General features: G+C 37.3%; 1 protein-coding gene across 1 annotated transcript in view; it reads left to right on the top strand.

Annotated features, from left to right (window-relative positions):
* Nucleotides 1-23,190, top strand: part of TMEM135 (transmembrane protein 135) — a 276,833-nt gene that overhangs the window by 10,730 nt on the left and 242,913 nt on the right. Inside the window, exons 2-3 of the mRNA XM_011984902.1 lie at nucleotides 9,564-9,691; nucleotides 13,419-13,511. Of these exons, the coding sequence (XP_011840292.1) occupies nucleotides 9,564-9,691; nucleotides 13,419-13,511 (221 nt within the window). The remainder of the gene's footprint in view (nucleotides 1-9,563; nucleotides 9,692-13,418; nucleotides 13,512-23,190) is intronic.

Raw genomic sequence — 23,190 nt, 5'->3', positions numbered from 1 at the left:
CTCTTCCGGTCTTCAACCGAGAGGATGAAGCCTACTCACATTAGGAAGGGCAGTCTGTTTTTCACAGTCTACTGATTCAAATGTTAATCTCACCTAGGAGCACCCTCATAGACATACGCAGAATAATAATTTGACCAAATGTCTAGGCATTCCTTGGCCCAGTTAGGTTAATGCATAAAATTAAACATGGTATATAGGAAAATTTGTTTGTTAAAACAAATAATTCTACCTCCTTTATTATACTATTTTTTTTTTTTGACAGTCTTGCTCTGTCACCCAGGTTGGAGTGCAGTGGCGTGATCTTGGCTCGCTACAACCTCTGTCTCCTGGGTTCAAGTGATCCTCCTGCCTCAGCCTCCTGAGTTACTAGAATTACAGGTGTGTGCCACCACACTTAGGTAATTTTTTGTGTTTTTAGTAGAGACAGGGTTTCGCTTTGTTGGCCAGACTGGTCTTGAACTCCTGGTCTCAAGTGATCTATCCGCCTTGGCCTATGATAAATAATTTTTAAAAACAAGGTCTTATTTTTTAAAAGCATTTTGAAAACTTTTATTTAAATTTTTTTTAAAAAACTTACTCAATTAATTATTTTTGAGATGAAGTCTCACTCTGTCACCCAGGCTGGAGCACAGTGGTGCGATCTCAGCTCACTGCAACCTCGGCCTCCTGGATTCAAGCGATTCTCTTGCCTCAGCCTCCCGAGTAGCTGAGATTGCAGGTGCCCACCATCATGACTGGCTATTTTTTGTATTTTTGTAGAAACGGGGCTTCACCATGTTGGGCAGGCTGATCTTGAATTCCTGACCTCAGGTGATCCACCTGCCTTGGCCTCCCAAAGTGCTGACATCAGCCACCGCGCCCAGCCCAAAAATTTTTAGAAAAAAATTACAGGAGGTCTTCTGATTATGGATGAATATCCTACTTTAGTTCTGTTGTTTGAAGTTCTTTTTATTTATTTATTTATTTATTTTTATTGAGATGGAGTCTTGCTCTGTTGCCTAGGCTGGAGTGCAGTGGCGTGATCGTGGCTCACTGCAGTCTCTGCCTCCCAGGTTCAAGTGATTCTCCTGCGATTCTCGTGCCTCAGCCTCAAGAGTAGCTGGGATTACAGGCGTGTGCCACCATGCCTGGCTAATTTTTGTATTTTTAGTAGAGACAAGGTTTTGCCATGTTGTTTGAGCTGGTCTCAAACTCCTGACCTCAAGTGATCCACCCGCCTCAGCCTCCCAAAGTTCTGGGATCATAGGCATGAACCACCATACCTGGCCTTTCCCAGATATTCTGATTATCAGAGATAGAAATCTCTTCTTAACACTTAATAAAACAAACCTGCACAACACAAAAAGGAATTGAGGTTGGATCAGGAAGCAATTCTGCAGAGTGAAGGAAATAGCATTTTCAAAATGCCTACTATGTGCTGGTTACTCTGCTAAATACTTTATATTTGTTATCAGATTTATTAAAAAGTACCTATTAATAGATTTTGAGGCCGGGCGTGGTGGCTCACACCTGTAATCCCAGCACTTTGTGAGGCCAAGGTGGATGGATCACGAGGTCAGGAGTTTGAGACCAGCCTGGCTAATATGGTGAAACCCTGTCTCTACTAAAAATACAAAAATTAGTTGGGCATAGTGGCGCGTGCCTGTGATCTCAGCTGCTTGGGAGGCTGAGGCAGGAGAATCCTGCCTCTTGAACCCAAGAGGTGGAGGTTGCAGTGGGCCGAAATCGCGTGACTGCACTCCAGCCTTGGCAATGGAACATTACTCTGAATTAAAAAAAAAAAAAAAAAAAAAAAAAGAAAACAAAAAAAAAAGTTTAGATTTTATAGATCTTGGACAAGGAAAAGGGTAAAGTTAATTGCACAGCTGGTTGTTGTCCGGTCTCCTCTATTGGAATTAATTCTTTTTATTTGCTAATTTAGTGTTGTGAATGTTGTGTTCCCATCTTCTTTCCTCTTTATTTTTTTGCAGACTGGAACTGCAGTTTCTAGCCCCTGAGTCATCATGGGTGCCTTATTTAGTCTTTCTGCAGGTTAGATCACCAAATTTCTGAATAGTCAGGTTATTTTTATACCTTAGTTGTAATTTCCCTATGTTTTTGTGTTTTTCTTTGAGAATAAGCAACTTGAACTTCTGTAGGAGCTATAAGTCACAGGTTTAAATTTATAACATGCAGTATGGATAAGTGATAATTCTCCTTATTTAGAATGTGTTTTGACTTCAACATCAGTTGGTAGTTAAGAGCCACTTGCCTGACTTCAATCCCTGCCTACATCTATCAGTTACGTCACCTTGAGTAACTTCATCTCTCTGTACTAACTTTTTCTTCTTCTTCCTTTTTTTTTTTTTTTTTTTTTTTGAGACAGAGTCTCCCTCTGTCGCCCAGGCTGGAGTGCAGTGGCGTGATCTCGGCTCACTGCAAACTCCGCCTCCCGGGGTCACGCCATTCTCCTGCCTCAGCCTCCTAAGTAGCTGGGACTACAGGTGCCCACCACCATGCCTGGCTAATTTTTTTGTATTTTCAGTAGAGACGAGGTTTCACCATATTAGCCAAGGTGGTCTCGATCTCCTGACTTAGTGATCCACCCGCCTTGGCCTCCCAAAGTGCTGGGATTACAGGCGTGAGCCACCACGCCTGGCCTGTACTAACATTTTCTTATCTCTAAAATGGGGATAATAAAATCATGCCCATTAAAATCATGCCCAATAAAATGAGGAGATTGAAATCTAAAGTGCATCTAAACAAAGATTTTTCATAGAAATAGTTGTAGGGTAAAGATAGTTATGAAAATTAAATGAATTGATATTTGTATGGTATATAGGATGGTGCCTGGCACAAGTGCTATATAAGCATTTTTTAAAATAAAATAAAAATTCTGAAACTAGCATATTAAAAATATATAAATTTGTTATACTCTTTCTTTTAAGACAGTTTTTCTTACTCAATAAGGGGCACAATTTTACCTCCTAGGAGACATTTAACAATGTAGGCATTTTTGGTTATCACAGCTGGGGGGATTCTATTGCCATTTAGAAAGCAGAGAGCAGGGATGCTGCTAAACATCCTTCAATGCTTAGGACAGCCCTGCACAACAGATGATCTGGCCCAAAATGTCAATAGTGCCAAGGTTGAGAAACCCTACCTTAAAGAAATAATTTTTTTGCTAGAGATTACTCTAAGAAAGATTAAATACATACAACATAAAATTGACTCTTATTTGCGAACTATTTAATTTTCCAAAGAAACTAGATTTCTCAAACTATCACACCCTTTAGAAATGTATTCTTCTGGAAGAGTTTAACGATCAAACTCGGAAGCTCACGATGACTGCTAATTTAGAGTTTGGTACTAGGAAGGCTAAGATCGTGGGTCAGCCCCTTTGAGGGCCAATTAGCTTTATTCCGTGGCCACAAAGTGCAATCCCAGTACAGTCAACCATCTCTATGGCAAATATGCAGCACTAATCAAATGGGGAAAGAGATGAGAATAACAAGGGAATGTATATAGTGCTGATAGAGGTTTAATAGTGATAATCTTATGAAGAGATACTTCTAAATTGGGGGCCTGACCTTATAATTTTGTATTACTCTTCAGTCTGTGCCCATCATATTAGTCAGGTTGGTCTCCATACTTGTGTTTCATCAACTCTGGTTAATACGGCCTCTGTCCTTTGACTCATGCCTGGAATATTTGTGAAGATACTCACTTATGTTTGCTTCTGGGTACTCTTTTTTTCTTGAGACAGTCTCTCTCTGTTGCCTAGGATGGCGTGCAGTGGTGCGATATTGGCTCACTGCAGCCTCTGCCTTCTGGGTTCAAGCAATTCTCCTGCCTTAGCCTCCTGAGTAACTGGGATTACAGGTGCATGCCACCACACCTGGTTAATTTTTGTATTTTTAGTAGAGACGGTGTTTTACCATGTTGCTCAGGCTGGTCTTGAACTCCTGACCTCATGATCCACCCGCCTCGACCTCCCAAAGTGCTGGGATTATAGTTGTGAGCCACTGCATCCAGCCCCTTTTTCTGGGCACTTTATTGTTTTATAATTTTCAAATTTAGGTACATGATTTATTTCAAATTAATTTTTATGTATAGTTTGAAGTAGGACTGAAAGTACGTTTTTCCCCCTGCATAGATGTCCAATTCTTCCAATATCATTTATTTATTTTTTATAAATAAATAATTTAAAATAAATAAATTGTTTATTATAGTTTGACCATCTTGGCCAGGCTGGTCTTGGATTCCTGACCTCATGATGCACCTGCCTCGGCCTCCCAAAGTGCTCGGATATAAGCATGAGCCACCACACTCTGCCCATTTATTTTTAAAAAATTACATAATTTTAGAAGTAGAAAAAAAATGAATACTTTGTGTTGTTTAATTTAACCTCCTTATTTACTAAATGAGGAGACTGAAATCTAAAGAGCACCTAAACAAGGATTTTTCATAGAAATAGTTGTGGGGTTAAGATTAAAAATAAAATCTCTTAATTGTATTGTATTATGCTGATTGTTTCCACTCCCTGTTGAGATTTGTTTCTATGATAATTAATTCTTCTTTCTCACACTTGTTCTCGTCACCCCAATATTATAAATTGTAACATATATTTATTGCAGAAAGTCTGGAACATATCCAAAAGTGAAAAGAAGAAAATTAAAATAATCTATTATCAACCATTTAGGGATAATCAAGATATAACATTCTAGTATTTGTTCTGTATGTTCACTACAAATTTTTTTTGTAATCTGTCTTTTCACTTTATATATTTTGATTCATTTTCCTAGGGCATTAAATAGTCTTCTAAAGCCAGGTCTTATAAATTCATAAATACAGATCTGTATTTTAACCGTAGTGTTATGATGTGATGATGTGCCTTTTTTAGCTAAATCTTTATATGCATATTTGAAAAATTCATAAGAAATTAATGAATGTGGAATTATTTGGTCAAAGCATATGAACATTACAAACACTTTGATTATAAAATGTGATGTTTCTGAAGGTATCTGATGTCTGATGATTTTATACTTGAGTGCAAGTGCTATTATAATTACTACATGGCTAACACAATTATTGGTATGTTATTTGTTTACTCTAGTGCTTCCTAACCTTTTTCATGCTGTAGTGTGCTGTGGTTTACATAGAAAATGATAAAAATATGTGGCACAGTGAGGAAAACAGAGGTGGTGGTCACCCTGCCCTGTTACCTTGTGTCTAACCTGGCTAACTAGACTACTGAGTGGATCAGTATTTTAGCCACTTGTAAACCTTGGTTAGAAGCTCTGGGTTACAGTACAGTGATGATAAGGTCCTAGTTTATTTTCTATGTCTTGTGTTAGATATTTCCTGTTTCTCACAATAGACTGTAGAGTTTGGTCTATAAATATGGTAAATATGTACAATTTATGTACTTTACTGTTAATGGACATTTAGGTTGTTACAGTATTTGTAATTATAGATAATACTATAAATACGTCTTTTGGCGGACATGAGCATTTCTTTTTTTTAATTTTTAAAACTTAATTATTTAGTTACTACAGAGGTAATGGAAGAAATAATATTATGAAATAAAATATATTCTGATAAAACAATAGGAAATAATATTTTAATCAAATAGAGCTAATGTCATTCAAACACATTAAAATTGCTAACGTATTTTGAGCACTTATGGTATACCAAGCATGGTGCTAAGCCTTTTATTATCTCATTCAATTTTCACAACAAATTTGTAAAATAGACATTACTTGTTTCTTAATTGATATACAAATATTAGTATAGATGTTTGATAAAGAATGAATAGTTATCTCAATGTAAGGTTAAGCATAAAAATAAAGAGCTGTTTCATAGTTGATTATTTGATAAGCACTTATTTCTTTTGAGTAAATACCTGGGAGTGGAATTACTGGGTTATGGGGTAGGTACACAATTAATTAGATGCTATCAAACAACCGGTTTTCCAAAGTGACCACAATTTTACATTGTCATGAGCAATATATGAGAACTAATCCTAAAGCTGTATGAGAATTGCAGTTGTTCTGCATTCCCACCAGCACTTATGTTATCAGTTCTTGGCATTTTAGCCATTCTAATGTGTGTGTAGTGGTATTTCTCTGATGACTAATGGTCCTGGGAGCCTTTTATATGCCTAGTGGTCATGTGAATGACTCCTTTTTTTTTTTTTAAACACAAAGTGTTGAACTTTTAATTTTGAGATAATTGTAGATTCACATGCAGTTGTAAGAAGTACAGTTCTTCAAGAGATTCAGTTAGCTCTTTGTCCAGTTTCTCCCAATTGTTTCATCTTGCAAAATAGTAGTATAATATCACAACAAAAATTTTGCCATTGATGCAGTCAAAATACAGAACATTTCCATCACCAGAAGGATCCCTAAGGTTGCCCTTTATAGCTATACTCACTTCTTTTCCACTTACCCACTCCCCCTTAATCCCTGGCAACCACTAAGTTATTCATTTCTATAATTTTGTCATTTCAAGAATGTTATAGAGGCAAGGCACGGTGGGTCATGCGTGTAATCCCAGCACTTTGGGAGGCCGAGGCGGGCGGATCACCTGAGATCAGGAGTTTGAGACCAGCCTGGCCAACATGGCGAAACCCCGTCTTTACTAAAAATAAAAAAAATTAGCTGGGCATGGTGGCAGGTGCCTGTAATCCCAGCTACTTGGGAGACTGAGGCAGGGAGAATCGTTTGAACCTGGGAGGTGGAGGTTGCAGTGAGTTGAGATCACACCATTGCACTCCAGCCTGGGCAACAGAGCGAGACTCCATCTCGAAGAAACCCAAAAAAGCAATGTTCTAGAAATGGAATTATATAGTATATAGCTTTAGGATTAGCTTTTTTTTTTCTCCCCCACTCAATATAATTCTGTGGAAATTCCTCAAGATTGTTTCATACATCCTTTTTATTGTTCGTTTTTATTGCTGAATAGCGTTTCATGTCATGGATATATCACAATTTGTTAAACCGTTTACTTGTTGAAGGACATTGGGGTTGTTTCTGGTTTTTGATGATTACTAGACAAACCTGCTATAAACATTCCTTCACAGGTCTTTGTATAAATATGTTTTTATTTCTCAGAGATAAATACCCCAGGGCTACAATTGCTGGGACAAATAGTAGTTGATTGTTTAATTTTTCAAACAACTGCCAAGCTGTTTTCCAGAATTGCCGTACCATTTCATATTTCCACCAGTAATGCATGAGTGATCCAGGTTTTCTGAATCCTTGCCAACATTTGGTGTTTTCACTGTCTTTTATTTTAGCCATTCTGATAGTTGTAACACCTCATTGTGGCTTTAACTAGCATGTTCCTAATGGCTAACGTGCTTATTTGCTGTCTGTTTATCCTCTTCTGTGAAATGTCTGGTCATATATTTTCCTATTTTCTAATTGGATTGTTTGCTTTTTTATTGTTGAGTTTTGGGACTTCTTTATATATTCTAGATACTAGTTCCTTATTAGATATGTGATTTGTAAGTATTTTCTTCTATTCTGGAGCTTGCCTTTTTAATCCCCCAACAGGTCTTTAATAGAGAAAAAGTTTGAATTTTGATGGAAGTTCAGTTTATCCATTTTCTTTTTTATGAATTGTGCTTTTGGTGTCAAGTCTAAGAATGCATTGTCTGGCCTTGTATCCATAAGATTTGCTCTGTTTTTTTCCCCCTAGAAGGTTTGTAGTTTTATGTTTCACATTTGTGCCCGTGATCCATTTTAAATTAATTTTTGCATAAAGTGTGAGACTAGGTTGAGATTTAGTTTTTCTTTTCTTTTAACCTATCATTTAACACACTGCCATATTATAGCTTATTGTTTTTGTTTGTGTCTATTTCCCTATCGAAATTTTATGTTCCTTGAAGGAAAGGATTGGGTCTTATTCATCATTGTTTTTCCTGTGTATGACAGTTGAATTGAAGTAATAGATGGTCAGTTTCAGAGGCTTGAAGAGGGAGGGAGTAACAGAACAATTGAGAAGATGCCATTAGATTTGTTGATCACTGACTTTAGGGAAAGTGTTATCTCTGGAAAGGTGGGGAATAGATGGAGAGTTTTGTAGTCTTTCTGTTCTCAAGTTAGTTTTTCTCTTTCTTACACCCTCTTACTCCTTCCCTATTAGGTTCTAACCTTTTTTGATACATTGTTTCATTATGTTGGGGAAATACTGTTTTCCATGACTAGTGAGGAATCTTATTATTCTTCCAAATTCAGCACATATGCCTTTCTCCCTGAAATTCCTGCCTTCCCCTGTATTAAACTCACTCTGCTAAACTTCTGTGGTACTTTTCGTTATATTACTAACACTTAGTCCTCAGTATCTATATATCTTGCACATATTATGATTTATATTGCTTTATTTCCTGGAATGTTAATAGTCTGCTCAATAAATACTTAGATTTCATGTCTATCCAAAGGTCCTAAATTATTTCAGGACCTTTTTTGGTTTTAATCTAGAAATCTTCCTTTCATATTCAGAGTTCACCAAAAAAAAAAAAAAAAAAAAGGTTTTCAATCTAGATTTAAAAGCTAAGTCATGAAGACTGATAGGTTGATTTTTTTTTTTAAACACTCCTATGGTAAATTTCTGCAGTCTTTTGTATTGGGACTTGTTCCTGTTTCTGTGTTCTGGTCACAGGTGATACTTACTTGTGTTGTTACTAGATTCTTTTTTTTCTTTTTAATTTTTTTATTTTTTGAGACAGAGTCTCGCTCTGTCGCTAGGCTGGAGTGCAGTGACGCGATCCCGGGTCACTGCAACCTCCGCCTCCCGCGTTCAAGTGATTCTCGTGCCTCAGCCTCCCAAGTAGCTGGGACTACAGGCGCCCGCCACCACTCCCGGCTCATTTTTTGTATTTTTAGGAAAGAAGAGGTTTCACCATGTTGGCCAGGATGGTCTCGAACTCCAGACCTCGTGATCCACCCACCTCAGCCTCCCAAAGTGCTGGGATTGCAGATGTAAGCCACTGCGCCTGGCCTAGATTCTTAATATTATTTTTTCAGGTCTTTTTTTTAATGGGCTCCAGGAAACCAGAAATCATTATTTTTTAAATTTACTTTTTATATTTCTCTCTCTCTCTGTCTCTCTCTCTGTCTCTCTGTCTCGCGCTCTCTCTCTCTCTCTCTATATATATTTTTTTCCCACACCGTAGTCAATTTGAATAACTGAATGAATTTCTCTGGTTTCTACTAGTGAAGTTCTCTAGTAGCAATAGGCTGATAAAATCTGTAATATAGTTTTATTATAGCATCCAGTTTTTATTTGAATTGGAATTTTTTTCATTTAAAAGTATATTCCATTTTCAGTTTAAAACTGTTTTAAGGCATTACAAATATTTGCCTCAACATAAGGAGATTATTCAACATATGACCCATATAAATTCAGGTGTCTTCCTTTCTATCCTGAACATAGTATTTTTATAGAGGAACCAGTAAAATGCCAGCATTTTTACTTTAATTTTTAAATATATGCTTTTATTCAGTAGCTTCCACATATAAGCTAATTTAAGTGGGAAATGTTGGTTGGATTAAACAAAAAATCCTTTCTCTTTCCAGATTGCAGCAATTCTCCGGAAAAGGAAATTAGACTATTATTTACACAAACTACTCCCTGAGATCCTACAATCTGCTTCATTTCTAACTGCTAATGGGGCCTTGTATATGGCTTTCTTTTGCATTTTAAGGTTGGTACTCATAATCACCATAGATATTAATATAGGTTCTGTTATTGAAATGGAAACAAGTATGTATTTACATAAATGTTATGTGGGTTACTATCCCTGCTCCCCTCTTTTTTTAATCTGTGAAGTGACATTTATGTCAATGAAAGCTTGTAAAACTAGGAACTATGAGCCTGTTGACCTCAAGATGTAATATAAACTTCAAATTATTGGTGTAATTATATAGCAAAAATGCTTTCAGATGTTATATATATTCTGAGGCCTGTTATATTTACCAAGTTGTTGAATAGGATTTCTTAGCTTTTCAATTTCATAGATCAGGAATTCAAGGCAACTGTCTATGACATAGGTTAGGGCCACATGCAGAACAAACTTCTAAAGGACTATAACATACACATTTTTATTTATAAAACAGTAAGTTAACTCCTGGTATATTCTGTTGTTGGAACTTTTGATCCTGATTCAGTCTTACATATATTACCTGTGCTGCATCTTTATACACTATAGAGATACAGATAGAATTCAGTCTTTTGAGTGCTTCTACTTATTTGATATATTTATTAGCTATTCTTTTTTTTCCTGTTGATTGCTGAAAACTCATTTTTTTCTTTCTTTCTTTTTTTTTTAATAGCTTCCTGTTAGTGTTGCACAAAGTAATTATGCAGGTATATTTTAACTGCAATTAAACATATAATTTCCAAATGTCTTTTGCAGATTTTCCCCTCAGATCATTATCAGATCATTAATATTTATAAACTTTTAGATTATGCAGAAAATAATTGATAAGGCTTTTATACTATTGAACAAATCATGCCTTTAAATTGACATGAAAATCTATGTAAGGAACTCTCTTTATCATGTGCTGTCTAGAAAGTTTCTATGACGACTGTGTGCGGTGGCTCACACCTGTAATCCCAGCACTTTGGGAGGTCGAGGCAGGTGGATCATGAGGTCAGCAGATTGAGACCATTCTGGCTAACACAGTGAAACCCCGTCTCTACTAAAAATACAAAAAATTAGCTGGGTATGGTGACGGGTGCCTGTAGTCCCAGCTACTTGGGAGGCTGAGGCAGGAGAATTGCTTGAACCCGTGAGGCTGAGGTTGCAGTGAGCCAAGATCGCACCACACACTACAGCCTGGGCAACAGAGCGAGACTCCGTCTCAAAAAAAAAAAAAAAAGAAAGTCTGTATAATTAGATTTTTAAAAAAATTGCAGTTAAGTATACCTTGCTATTGCAGCATCTTTCTTTGTGTTCTATGAACCTGTTTGGTTAAGTTGTAGAAGCATGTATCCTGAAGATACTAGGAGACCGTAAGAACTCATGAGGTGGTTGAGGGTCAGGGTGGAATTGAAAATATCACTTACGTTTTGTTCCTAATTGGGTAGATGAGATGCTGTTACTTGAGGTAGAGAACTCAGAAGTTTGAGAAATTTGAGAAATACAGTGAGATCTGCTTTGGACATGTTGCTTTTTCTGGTGCCTATGGGACATCTATGTTGACATGTCCAATAGACATTTGAAATTTGAACTTAGAATATATTTAAGGTAACATCCATGTTCTCCCTATAACTGATTCGCTAAGTCAATTTTTCTTATGATTTTACATTCAATAACTAAGTCCTTTATGGATTTTATATTGAAGGGAAAACCACTCAGTCTTCACAGGTGGAAGGTTTCTGATGTCCATATCAAAAAATACCCAAGTTATATGTCCTCAATAGCTTTTCTAATCTTTTTAAATCTGAGCTTTAATTTAAGAAATTATTTCAGGCCAGGTACAGTGGCTCCCACCTGTTGTCTCAACAATTTGGGAGGCCAAGATGGGAGGATTGCTTGAGGCTGGCAGTTCGAGGCCAGCCTGGGCAACATGGTAAGACTCTGCCTCTTAAAACAAACAAAAAAATTAACCAGGTGCGGTAGTGTGCCTGTAGTCCCAGCTAACTCGGGAGGCTGAGGCAGGAGGATCCCTTGAACCCAGGAATTTCGGGCTACGGTGAACCATGATTGCAGCACTGCATGCCAGCCTGGGTGACAGGGCAAGACCTTGTCTCTAAAAAAGGAAAAATCTTGATTCTTACATATATCTATATATAATTTTCATAATGTATAATTTAGCAGTTTACCAACTTTGTTCAGATAATTTCTTGTAATTTTTACTTGCTACTTCTCCCTTTCTTAGGAACATGTTGTTTTGAAAGGAAAAAAAAACTTCCTCATGTCTCCATATATTTTTGTTTTTCTCTTAAAAAACCCGCAGTGGCTCACGCCTATAATCCCAGCACTTTGGAAGGCCGAGGCCGAGGCGGTTGGATCATGAGGTCAGGAGTTCAAGACCAGCCTGACCAATATGGTGAAACCCTGTCTCTACTAAAAATAAAAAAAATTAGCTGGGCGTGGTGGCATGTGCCTGTAATCCCAGCTACTCAGAAGGCTGAGGCAGGAGAATTGCTTGAGCCTGGGAGGTGGAGGTTGCAGTGAGCCGAGATTGTGCCATTGCACTCCAGCCTGGGTGACAGAGTGAGACTCCGTCTCAAAAAAAAAAAAAGACAAAACCCAGGCAGGCCAGGCGTGGTGGCTCACACCTGTAATCCCAGCACTTTGGGAGGCTGAGGCGGGCAGATCACGAGGTCAGGAGTTTGAGACCAGCCTGGCCAATTTGGTGAAACCCCATCTCTACTAAAAATACAAAAAATTACCTAGGCGTGGTGGCAGGCGCCTGTAATCCCAGATACATGGGAGGCTGAGGCAGGAGAATCACTTAAACCCAGGAAGCAGAGGTTGCAGTGAGCCAAGACCGTGCCACTGCACTCCAGGCTGGGCAACAGAGCACGACTCCATCTCAAAAAAAAAAAAAAAAAAAAAAAAAATCAAAACCAAAAACAAAACTCAGGCAGCTACTGGTCATTTGTAATTTGTAATTTATGAGGCACTATGAGGATTCCTACTTTCAAGGAATATATTCTAGTAAATGAAAAATGACATACATAAAACTAAAATATATAAAATGCTTTAGTAAATGCTGTAAGAAAAAGTTATCAAGGGTTATGGAAGCAAAGAAGGGAAAACATTTATTGAATATCTACCATGTGTTGAAAAAATAGTCATGATAATAGTAATAACAGCTAACACTTTCTAAGTACTTGTTATGTGTCCTGCATGGTGCTGGGAAATGTCTCATATAGTTCTCTTAATGGCTCTATGAGATAGGTAATATTATTCTCATTTGGTAAATAAAGGAAACTGAGAAGCCAGAGGGTCTGCATAGCCAGCAGATTTGGATCCAGGGAATGCCTGAATGATTGTGACTGGCTGTTATCGAAAGGAATGTTACCCATTATTTGTTACTGTAGCAGCCTTAATGAGAGTTGGTGAGAGACTTAACTAAGGCAAGGGCAGTAGGTTGGAGAGGAATTTGAAAGATAAATTGCATCTGTAATAATTTAAGGGAATAATTTAATATGTGGGGTAAGGGAAACAGAAAGTGAAGGATGACGTGTGTCAAACATAAGTGGATAGGTTGTTGTTGATATTAACCTAGGAAAATAGAGGAGAGAGAACAAGTTCATGGGGATAGGAGAGATATAAGAAGTTTGATTTTGAATATGTTTATTTTGAGGTACTGTGCTACATTTAAGTAGAGGATGGATAGAGAAGGGAAACTTCTATTCATAATAAGTGAAGTAACCAACTAGGAATTTCATACAAAAATTCCAAATTTGAATTTCAGGAAGATACTTGGAAAATTCTACTCATGGACTCCTGGCTTTGGTGCCGCTTTGCCAGCATCTTATGTGGCCATTCTCATTGAAAGAAAAAGCAGGTAAAATTTTATATATTTATTTAACAGAACTGATTACCTGTCCCCCACCCCAACCAGATTTTTTTTTTTTTAAATTATCACTTACAGGGATGAGAAATATTTCTAGATATATTTTTTCAGTTCTGCAGATATTTGATTGAGAATTACTTTTATATTAATATTTATATGTATTAATTTTCTTTTTATTGTCTATAAAAATATAAAAATGGACATTATAGAGCAGTAATAGCCTCTGTTTACTAAAAGATTAGAGAGTTCTATGATAGGACCTAACTAAAATATGGCTATGCAAATTCTAGGCCAGGTGGCCCATTCCTGTAATCCCAGCACCTTGGGAGACTGAGACGGGTGGATGGCTTGAGCCTTGGAATTTGAGACCAGCCTGGCCAGCATTGCAAAACCCTGTCTCTACAAAAAAACTACAAAGAAAATTAGCTGGACGTGATGATGTACTCATGTAGTCCCTGCTACTGGGGAAGCCGAGGTGGGAGGATCACATGAGTCCCCAAAGGTCAAGGCTTCAGTGAGCCGTGATCATGCCACCGCACTTCAGTCTGGGCAACAGAGTGAGACTCCTGTCTCAAAAAGCAAGCAAATAAACAAACATATTATAATCAAAGGTCTTTTCCATAGCCATAATAGCATTTCACACTTAAGAAAATTAACAATAGTTTTTTATTATCGTCTAGATCTGTACTTTGCTTACTTTGCTTCAGGCTCATTGAGTGATCTCAAATCAATTATTATTATTATTATTAATTGATTTATTTTTCTGTGCTGGAGTCTTGCTCTGTTGCACAGGCTGGAGTGCAGTGGTGCGCCCTCAGTCCACTGCAACCTCCGCCTCCCAGGTTCAAGCAATTCTCCTCTCTCAGCCTCCTGAGTAGCTGGAATTACAGGCGCATGCCACCATGCCTGGCTAGTTTTTGTGTTTTTTTTTTAGTACAGATAAGGTTTCACTGTGTTGACCAGGCTGGTCTCAAACTCTTGACCTTGTGATCCACCCTCCTTGGCCTTCCAAAGTGCTGGAACTACAGGCGTTGACCACTGTGCCTGGCCCAATTATTATTTTTAAGACATCTTGTGTTTTAAAAAAAATTTTTATTATCAGCCTGAAATTTTCCATGTGAATAACTATGATTTCTATAAAATGTTGCAAACTTACATAAACTGTTCAGTCAGGTAAACAGTTAAAATTTAAAGGTTTTGCCATAAGAAAATACTTGCCATCTCATGAATAATTGTTTTTATTGCTGAGGAATTTATCCACCGTTGTCCCAGATAAATCAAAAAAGGATCATGTATCGAAACCACTTATGAAGATGCTTATTGTAGTCATTGGCCCTCTGGTAAGAATGTAATTCTCATCAGATAACCAAATATTAAACTACTGAAAGGCACTCTTTTTCTTTTTTTTTTTGAGACAGAGTCTCACTCTGTTACACAGGCTGGGGTGCAGTGGCGTGATCTCAGCTCACCACGGTCTCCACCTCCCCGGTTCAAGTGATTCTCCTGCCTGAGCCTCCCGAGTAGCTGGGATTACAGGCACCCGCCACCATGCCCAGCTTATTTTGTATTTTTAGTAGAGATGGGGTTTCACCATGTTGGCCAGGCTGGTCTCAAACTCCTGGCTTCAAGTGATCCACCCACCTGGCCTCCCAAAGTGCTGGGATTACAGGCATGAGCCACTGCACTGGGCCATGAAGCCCCTGTTGCTAGGCCGGAGTGCAGTGGTGCGATCTCAGCTCACTGCACCTACTCCGTGGTTAAGCAATTCTCCTGCTTCAGCCTCCCGAGTAGGTGGGACTTCAGGCATGTGCCACCACGCCCAGCTAATTTTTGTATTTTTAGTAGAGACGGGGTTTCACTTGTTGGCCAGTATGGTCTTGATCTCCTGACCTCGTGATCCGCCCACCTCGGCCTCCCAAAGTGCTGGGATTACAGGCGTGAGCCACCGCACCTGGCCCATGAAGCCACTCTTAATATATTTTTGTAAGTGTTATAGTATCTAAATTTTTGTGGTTCTCTGTTGGATTATATCAGTGACTATAATACTTATCCTTTTGGATTATTAGAATGACTAAAATCAAAGGATTGGTGGATGTTGTAACCTCAGCAAAATCAAGTCAGTAATTCCAGAAGCGTAGGTTACTCCACCTGAAAAGAGAGTACAGCATGATTGCTGAAGCATGGATTTTGGAGCTGTGCTATCTGGCTTAGGAGCCCAGCTCTGCCACTTACTGTGTGATATTCATTGCTTGCAAAATGAAAATAGTGATAATCTATTTGTAGGATTGTTACTTTATTTTATTTTTTTGAGACGAGTTTCATTCTGTGGCCCAGGCTGGAGTGCAATGGTGCAATCTCAGCTCACTGCAACCTCTGTCTCCCAAGTTCAAGCGATTCTCCTGCCTCAGCTTCCCAAGTAGCTGGGATTACAGGTGCCTGCCACCACGCCTGGCTAATTTTTGTATTTTTAGTAAAAATGGGATTTCACCATGCTGGCCAGGCTGGTCTTGAACTCTCAGACTCAAGAGATCTGCCTGCTTTGGCCTTCCAAAGTGCTGGGATTACAGACGTGAGCCACTGCGCCCAGGCTTATTTTATGTTTTTTGAGACAGAGTCTTACTCCATCACCCAGGCTGAGTATAGTGGCTTGATCTTGGCTTACTGCAACCTCTGCTTCCTGGGTTCAAACAATTTTCCTGCCTCATCCTCCCAAGTGGCTGGAACCACAGGCATGAACCACCACACCTGGCTAATTTTTGTATTTTTAGTAGAGATGGGGTTTTGCCATGTTGGCCAGGCTGGTCTCGAACTCCCGACCTCAGGTAATCCGCCTGACTTGGCCTCCCAAAATTTTGGGATTACAGGCATGAGCCACAGTGCCTGGCCTGTAGGGTTGTTTAGATAATTAAGTGAATTAGTATATGTAAAAATGCTTAGAACAGTGCCTGACACATAGTAAGAGTTATATATGTGTTAAGTATTATTTTTGTTTTTTTTGCCTGTAGGTAATGAGAGAGTTATTCTGGTGATGGTAACTTCCTAATCAATAAAAACTGTGTATATTGGTCTTGAAAAGATATTTTTGAAATATATCAGTTACATTAAAGATTCTCTAAATCAGCATAGCTATTATTTACTCATATTTAGCACTCAAATAATAAGATAGTATTTTTGCTGTTGTGTACCTACTTTTCAATACAAACTGTTGAACACCTTTGTAATAATCAACTAGAGTCAATGGTTATTAACATTTTGCCATTTTACTTTATTTGTATGTGAATATATGTGAATATGTATTTTTTTCTATGTGTGTGAGCCATATGGAAACATGTTATAGACATCGTGCCACTTTACTCCTGAGTACTTCAGCATGCATCTCTTAAAATAAGGATATTTTTCTACAGAATTACAATACTGTTATCACACACAAGACAATTAGCAACCAGTTTTTCATACCATCCAGTTCGTATTGTCCTAAAATGGCTTTTAATAGTATTTTTTTGAGCCAGAATCTAGTCAAAGTTGATGTGTGTTGATATATTTCTTTCTTTTCCTTTTTCTGAAAGTACTTTTTTCTTGAGATAGGGTCTTGCTTTGTCACCCAGGCTAGAATGCAGTGATGTGAGATGGAGTCCAGTGGCATGATCTTCACTCACTGCAACCTCCACTTTTCTGCCTCAGCCTCCAGGTAGCTGGAACTACAGGTGCATGCCACCACATCCAGCCAATTTTTGTATTTCTAGTATTGATGGGGTTTCACCATGCTGACCAGGCTGGTCTTGAACTCCTGACCTCAGGTGATCCACCCACCTTGGCCTCCCAAAGTTCTGGGATTACAGGAGTGAGCCACTGTGCTTGGCCATGTTTTCTTTTAAAAGTTGTATAGTTTTAGTTCTTACATTTAAGTCTTTCATGCATTTTGAATTAATTTTTGTATATAATGTGAAGTAGAGAGTATTAAGTTTTAAATTTCATTTTCCACATTTGTTGCTATGACATATAAATATAATAGTTTTTTTGTGTTTTATCTTGACTTCTGTGACCTTGCTGAATTTATTAGTTTTAAGAGTTTTTGGTGCATTCCTTGAGATTTTCTATATAGACAATTATGTTGTCTGTAAATAGGGATGGTTTTCTTTGTTTGCCAATCCGTATGTCCTTTATTCTGCTTGTATCTGGTATTTGCTCTTAGGGGGAGGCATTAACTTTTTTGTCATTAAGTGTGTTGTTAGCTGTGGGGTGGTTTTTGAGATGCTCTTTGTTAGGATTAGGATATTTACATCCTTTCTAGTTTGCTGTGAACCTTTATCATGAATGGATGTAATATTTTGTTGTATGTCTTTTCTGCATCTATTGATAAGATCATGTGGTATTTTTTCTTTTTTCTTTTTTTTCTTTTTTGAGACAGAGTCTCACTCTGTCGCCTCGGCTGGAGTGCAGTGGCATGATCTCGGCTTACTGCAACCTCTGCCTCGTGGGTTCAAGTGATTCTCCTGCCTCAGCCTTCCAATTTTTGTGGGACTACAGGTGCGCGCCACCTTGCCTGACTGATTTTTGTATTTTTAGTGGAGATGGGGTTTCACCATATTGGCCAGGCTGGTCTCGAACTCCTGTACTCGTGATCTACCCTCCTCGTCCTCCCAATGTGCTGAGATTGTAGGCGTGAGCCACTAGGCCTGGCTGATCTTTCTTCTTTCGCTTATTTGTAGTGTTTTTTTTTTTATATCAACAAGGACAAGGTCATTGATAGTGTTGTCTGCAGCTGGGTTTCTCAAGTTTGGCACTATTGACATGTTTTGGGCCAGATAATACTTTACTGGGAGGGCTGTCTTGTGCAGTGTACCTATACATGCCATTAGCACTGCCTTCCCCTCCCCCATCAAGTTGAGATAACCAAAAATTCCTCCAGGCAGTGCTACATTTCCCCATGGGACAAATGTCTCGTTGTTGAGAATTACTGATCTATACCTTTAATAATTTGCTTAGTCTGGTTTTATCATTTGCTGAGAGAAAAGTGTAAAATCTCCAACTGTGATTCTGGAATTGCCTATTACAGTTTGCATAGTGTATATCTTTCTTTCCAATTAATTTCAAACATCAGTGTCTTTATATTTCAAGTTTTTTTGTTTTTTTTTTTTTTTTTTTAGCAGATAACATATAGTGGGGTCTTATTTTTTAAAATCTATTCTGCTAATGTTACCCTTTAAATTAGATTATTTAGTTCATTAACATTTGAGGCATTTATTATTTATTTGTAAGGCTAGGTTGAGCATGCCATTTTTGTTTTATGCTTTTCATTTGTCTGTTCCTTCTTTCTTCCTTTGCATTATTTGATTTTGGTTTTTTTTTTTTGTTTTTAGAATTCCACTTTAATTTTTTTTTTTTGTTTTGGTATTTCAATGCTTGCTCTGTGGACTGTAATATACATCTTTGAAGTTTCTTACTGTTACTATTTTACTACCTCTCAAAATGTGGCAGTCTGTCTAGGTCCACCTTAGGACTGCTTACTATTGGATTTGTTTTTTGTTTGTTGGTTTGTTTTTTCTCTTTCTTTAAACACTAACATTAGTTCAAATACAGTAAAACCAAAGTAAAAGAGTGTTACTGATATTAAGAGCAATAACTTCTTAGGGCATAAAGAAAGGTTTCCTGGATGTGAGGTGATAACATGGATTTGGGTTCCTAGTTTATTTTCTATTTTCACTTTTGATAAGTGAGGGTTTTTTTTTTTTTTAATCTTTCTGTTTTTATTTCCTGTAAATGAGCTTTTGCACTAGTGTTTCATTCTTAGACACTGGTTGTTCAAAGACAATTTTTAGGTATTACAGATTATGACCTATTCTAAATATTAGCTGAAGTGTTTTTATTGTTTTAAAGTCTTAAGAAATTTAAGTCTAGCTTTGTTTAACTTCTTTATAACTGTTATCACATGGTTGCTGAAAAAAAATTGATCCTTCCCTTGATCTGATTGTTACATTATTGAATTCTTTGCATATGTGTTGATTTAGTTCTTTTGTTTATTAGGTGATGCAGTTAACAATACTGGGAAATAGCTCTGTAGTTCTTTCTGTTGAGAGTTGTGTATGTCTATGCATATCAATCACAATTCCTGGTTGAGTTTAATTAAAAACTTTAATTTTTGTTTTTTAGTGTTGTTCACAAGCTTGGTGACTTTAAGAAAAAAATCAGGTTTTGTATTTTTTTTTCCCCTTTGGAGTTAAACTTTAAAACAGAGAAAAGCAAGTTTTTTTTTGCTTTATCTCTTGACAAGTTGCCTTATAGTGTGTCTTGTTTTAAGTAAATGTGTCTGTGCGTTATTTGGAATTTGTGAGTTACTTTAGTAGCTTAATTTGCTCTGAAACAGTATTCTTCACTTACCATAAATTTATGTAAGATTTCATTAAATATCAAGATCCATTAAAAGCTTATAAGTAATTTGCAAGGATTGAAGTTGTGCATATTTTAAAATTATGACATCTAGTCCAAAAATCAAGCATATTAGTATTGTAGTTCTTGTTTGGTAAGGAAAAAGAATTTATAATTATGCCTTTAATTCACAGAGAAAATCAATGGTATGCTGGTGGAAATAGCCAGCAGGCAGCTGGAAATGTGAGTCTAGGTTCAAGGGAAAGAAGGTAGTTAGAGAAAAATGGGAAGTTTTCCTCTAGTAGGTGGTCGTTGAAATTGTGGAAGTAGATTCATGTGTGAAAGCCCAGTATGAGGGGAGGTCTAAGATTGAACGTTTAAAAGCATTTAAGGAGCTGGTTGTCAGCTGAAATGTATACAGTTCAGTCTTTAAATTTAATGTCAGCAATGTACTAGAAAAGGTAGAAGAAACATATTGTGATGACTAGCAGTTTCTTTTTACAAAATAGCAAATACTGGTAGTCCTAAGTTTTAAATCTCTAAAGCTTTAATAATGCAATCTTTACTCTGAGATTTTGCACTCAGTTATATAATCAGTTTTTCAAAAAGTATTTAATGAGGTGAGAACATACAAAATGCACTTACATCTCTTTCTGTCTGGATATAAATATAAATACATAGATAAAGATCTGTCTCTCTGTAAATATCTTCATCTGTATTGGTTTAAGTTTCTTTCTTCCTCTTTTTTCCTTCTCTCTAATCCATCCATCAATTACCCCCTCCCTTTCTAGTAGTATTAAGCTTGCTTTGCTTGCTGGTTTGTGACACCTAGTAAGAGGGCAGCTTACTTAAATCTTAATCGCATCATTGTGGGGTTCTGAGAAAGCTTTGAAGTTGTTTCCAGGGTTGCTTAAAAAATTTGTGCCGCAAAGGACTCTGATCATAGAAACCCAGTAGGAAGCATTGGTAACATCTAGTTTATCTGTAGGAGGGCTGTTAAGAACTAGTCTTCTTTTTCTTTTTCTAGGAAGTGCTTTGTTTGTGGTTTAGAAAGAAGTTGTTCTGATGAATTTTGTTTTGTAGAATTGCTGTGGAATTTGCTTTGATATTTAGTATTAGCTAAGAATTGCAGTGTGCTCAAACATGAACATGGATTAAGGTATCAACAATTACATATTTATTGCAAGCATACTCATTTGTTAAATTATTAAATTGCACTGTAGTACTTATGAAACTCCAAACTGGGTATGACCAGAATGAATGATCTATATAATATACAAATAAAAGAATACCCATAAATTTGGTCTGTAAGTTCTTGGTATCTTCAGGTTTCATTGGCATGTTAACTTCACCAGAAGATTAAACACTTTGTTGCCTTCTGTAAAGTTTACTCCTTATGTACTGTGTAAGATAGAACATGATCATAGACTCTTGCTCTAGATTAGAAATTTGTTCTATTAATTCCTATGCTTTAAGGAAGTATTTTTATACCTTCTAAAACATTCTGACAGTTAAAAACCCATTATACCTTGAAAGATCTTCCGAGATGATTAAATAGCATTTCTTAATAAGCCATTACAATGCTTAGGAATTTTCACTTTTTTTTATTTCTAATATCTCCTTATTTATAGAACATATAATTATTTTTATATGTATATTTCATATGCATATACAGGATATATACATATTTAGAATTTAGAAGTTGCATTGTTCCTACTGTATTTCCCAGTGGCCTGTAGTGAAGTGTGATATGTAGTATCATTCAAAACTTTGAGGTTAGCTAAATAATACATACACCAAAGTTTCTGGAAAAAAACCCATTATTGATTATGCATCTAATTAGAAATGATAATGCTGTTAGATGATAATAATGCTTAGAATTTCAGCAGGATGTATGAATACTTTTTAATCTACTAAGATGTTACAGAACATTTATTTATTTTATTTAATGTTTTCCTATAAGAATGATGATACTCTGACTACACAGTTTCTGTAGCAGTGGTTCTTTTTTTTTTTTTAAGACAGAGTTTCACCAGTCATCTAGGCTAGAGTACAGTGGTACAATCATAGCTCACTGCAGCCTTGATCTCTTGGGCTCAGGTGATCCTCCTGCCTCAGTCTCCTGAGTAGCTGGGACCACAGGCATGTGCCACCATGACCAGGTCAGTCTTATTTTTGGTGGAGACGAGATCTCACTGTGTTGCCCAGGCTATCTCAAACTCATGGGCTTAAGTGATCCTCCTAACTTGGCTTCACAAAGTGCTGGGATTACAGGTGTGAGGCACTGCGCCTGGCTGCAATGGTTCTTAATACTTTTTTTGGTAACACCCCTGGAGGTGCACACCCATTTAAATTTTGTATGCTGCAACTTTGAGAGATTCCACCCCTTCTCCAACCAAAATAAATAGATAAATAAAAGAAGGAAACAATGAGAAAAGCTCATGTGGTGTAAAGGAATATTGGACTGCTTATTTGCTGAGCTTTCCCAGCCTTCTAATATAGTGACTCTCAGTAGAATGGGAGTATAGGATATGGGTATCAGAATCTCCTGTGAAATTTAACAAGTTACTTATTGTGCTTCTTGGCCCCAGCTTCTCCCTTTTAGACCTATGCCATCGTCTCTTCTAACAGGCACCTGCCCCTCTCCATCACTGTGTTAGCCATGTTTTAATAGGTAACTTGGTTTCCAGAGAGGATTTAGTCACCAGTAAGGGAGTGGCCTATTTGTCTTCAGAATTAGGCTAAATATAGTCAAGTGTAAAACAATAAAATGGCATTTAACTAACTTCTCAGTTTTTCGTAGTGCTTAACGTAACTGAAGAAGTGATAAATTATTGTTCTGATATCATACAGTTATAAAGTTGACATTGGAACAGAAGATGAAGACATCGCATGAAAGAAATCCTATCAAAGAGTGTGGCCCTATAATCCAACATACCATACCCTTCAGAGATAATATTCTCTCCGGGTGTGAATTCAGTAGAAGCTATTAAGGAGGTGATTTAGGGAAAGATAAATTGAAATTTTGAGAACAGAATAGGACTTAATCTAATAGCAATACATTCTCTGCTTTTACATAATAGTAACAGTATGTGAAGGCTTTAGTCTTCCTCAAAGAATAGAAGCCTGTTAGGATGCCGTGTTAAACAAGCAAGTGAATTACAGAACTTAAAGATAATTTAGGGCCAGGTGCATTGGCTCATGCCTGTTATTCCAGCACTTTGGGAGGCCAAGGTGGGCAGATCACTTGAGCTCAGGATTTCGAGACCAACCTGGCCAACATGGCAAAACCTTGCTCTACCCA

The sequence above is a fragment of the Mandrillus leucophaeus genome, unplaced genomic scaffold, assembly GCF_000951045.1.
Source record: "Mandrillus leucophaeus isolate KB7577 unplaced genomic scaffold, Mleu.le_1.0 Scaffold276, whole genome shotgun sequence".
NCBI classification, from domain to species: Eukaryota; Metazoa; Chordata; class Mammalia; order Primates; family Cercopithecidae; genus Mandrillus; species Mandrillus leucophaeus.
This window is presented reverse-complemented; position numbering and strand designations above follow the sequence as displayed.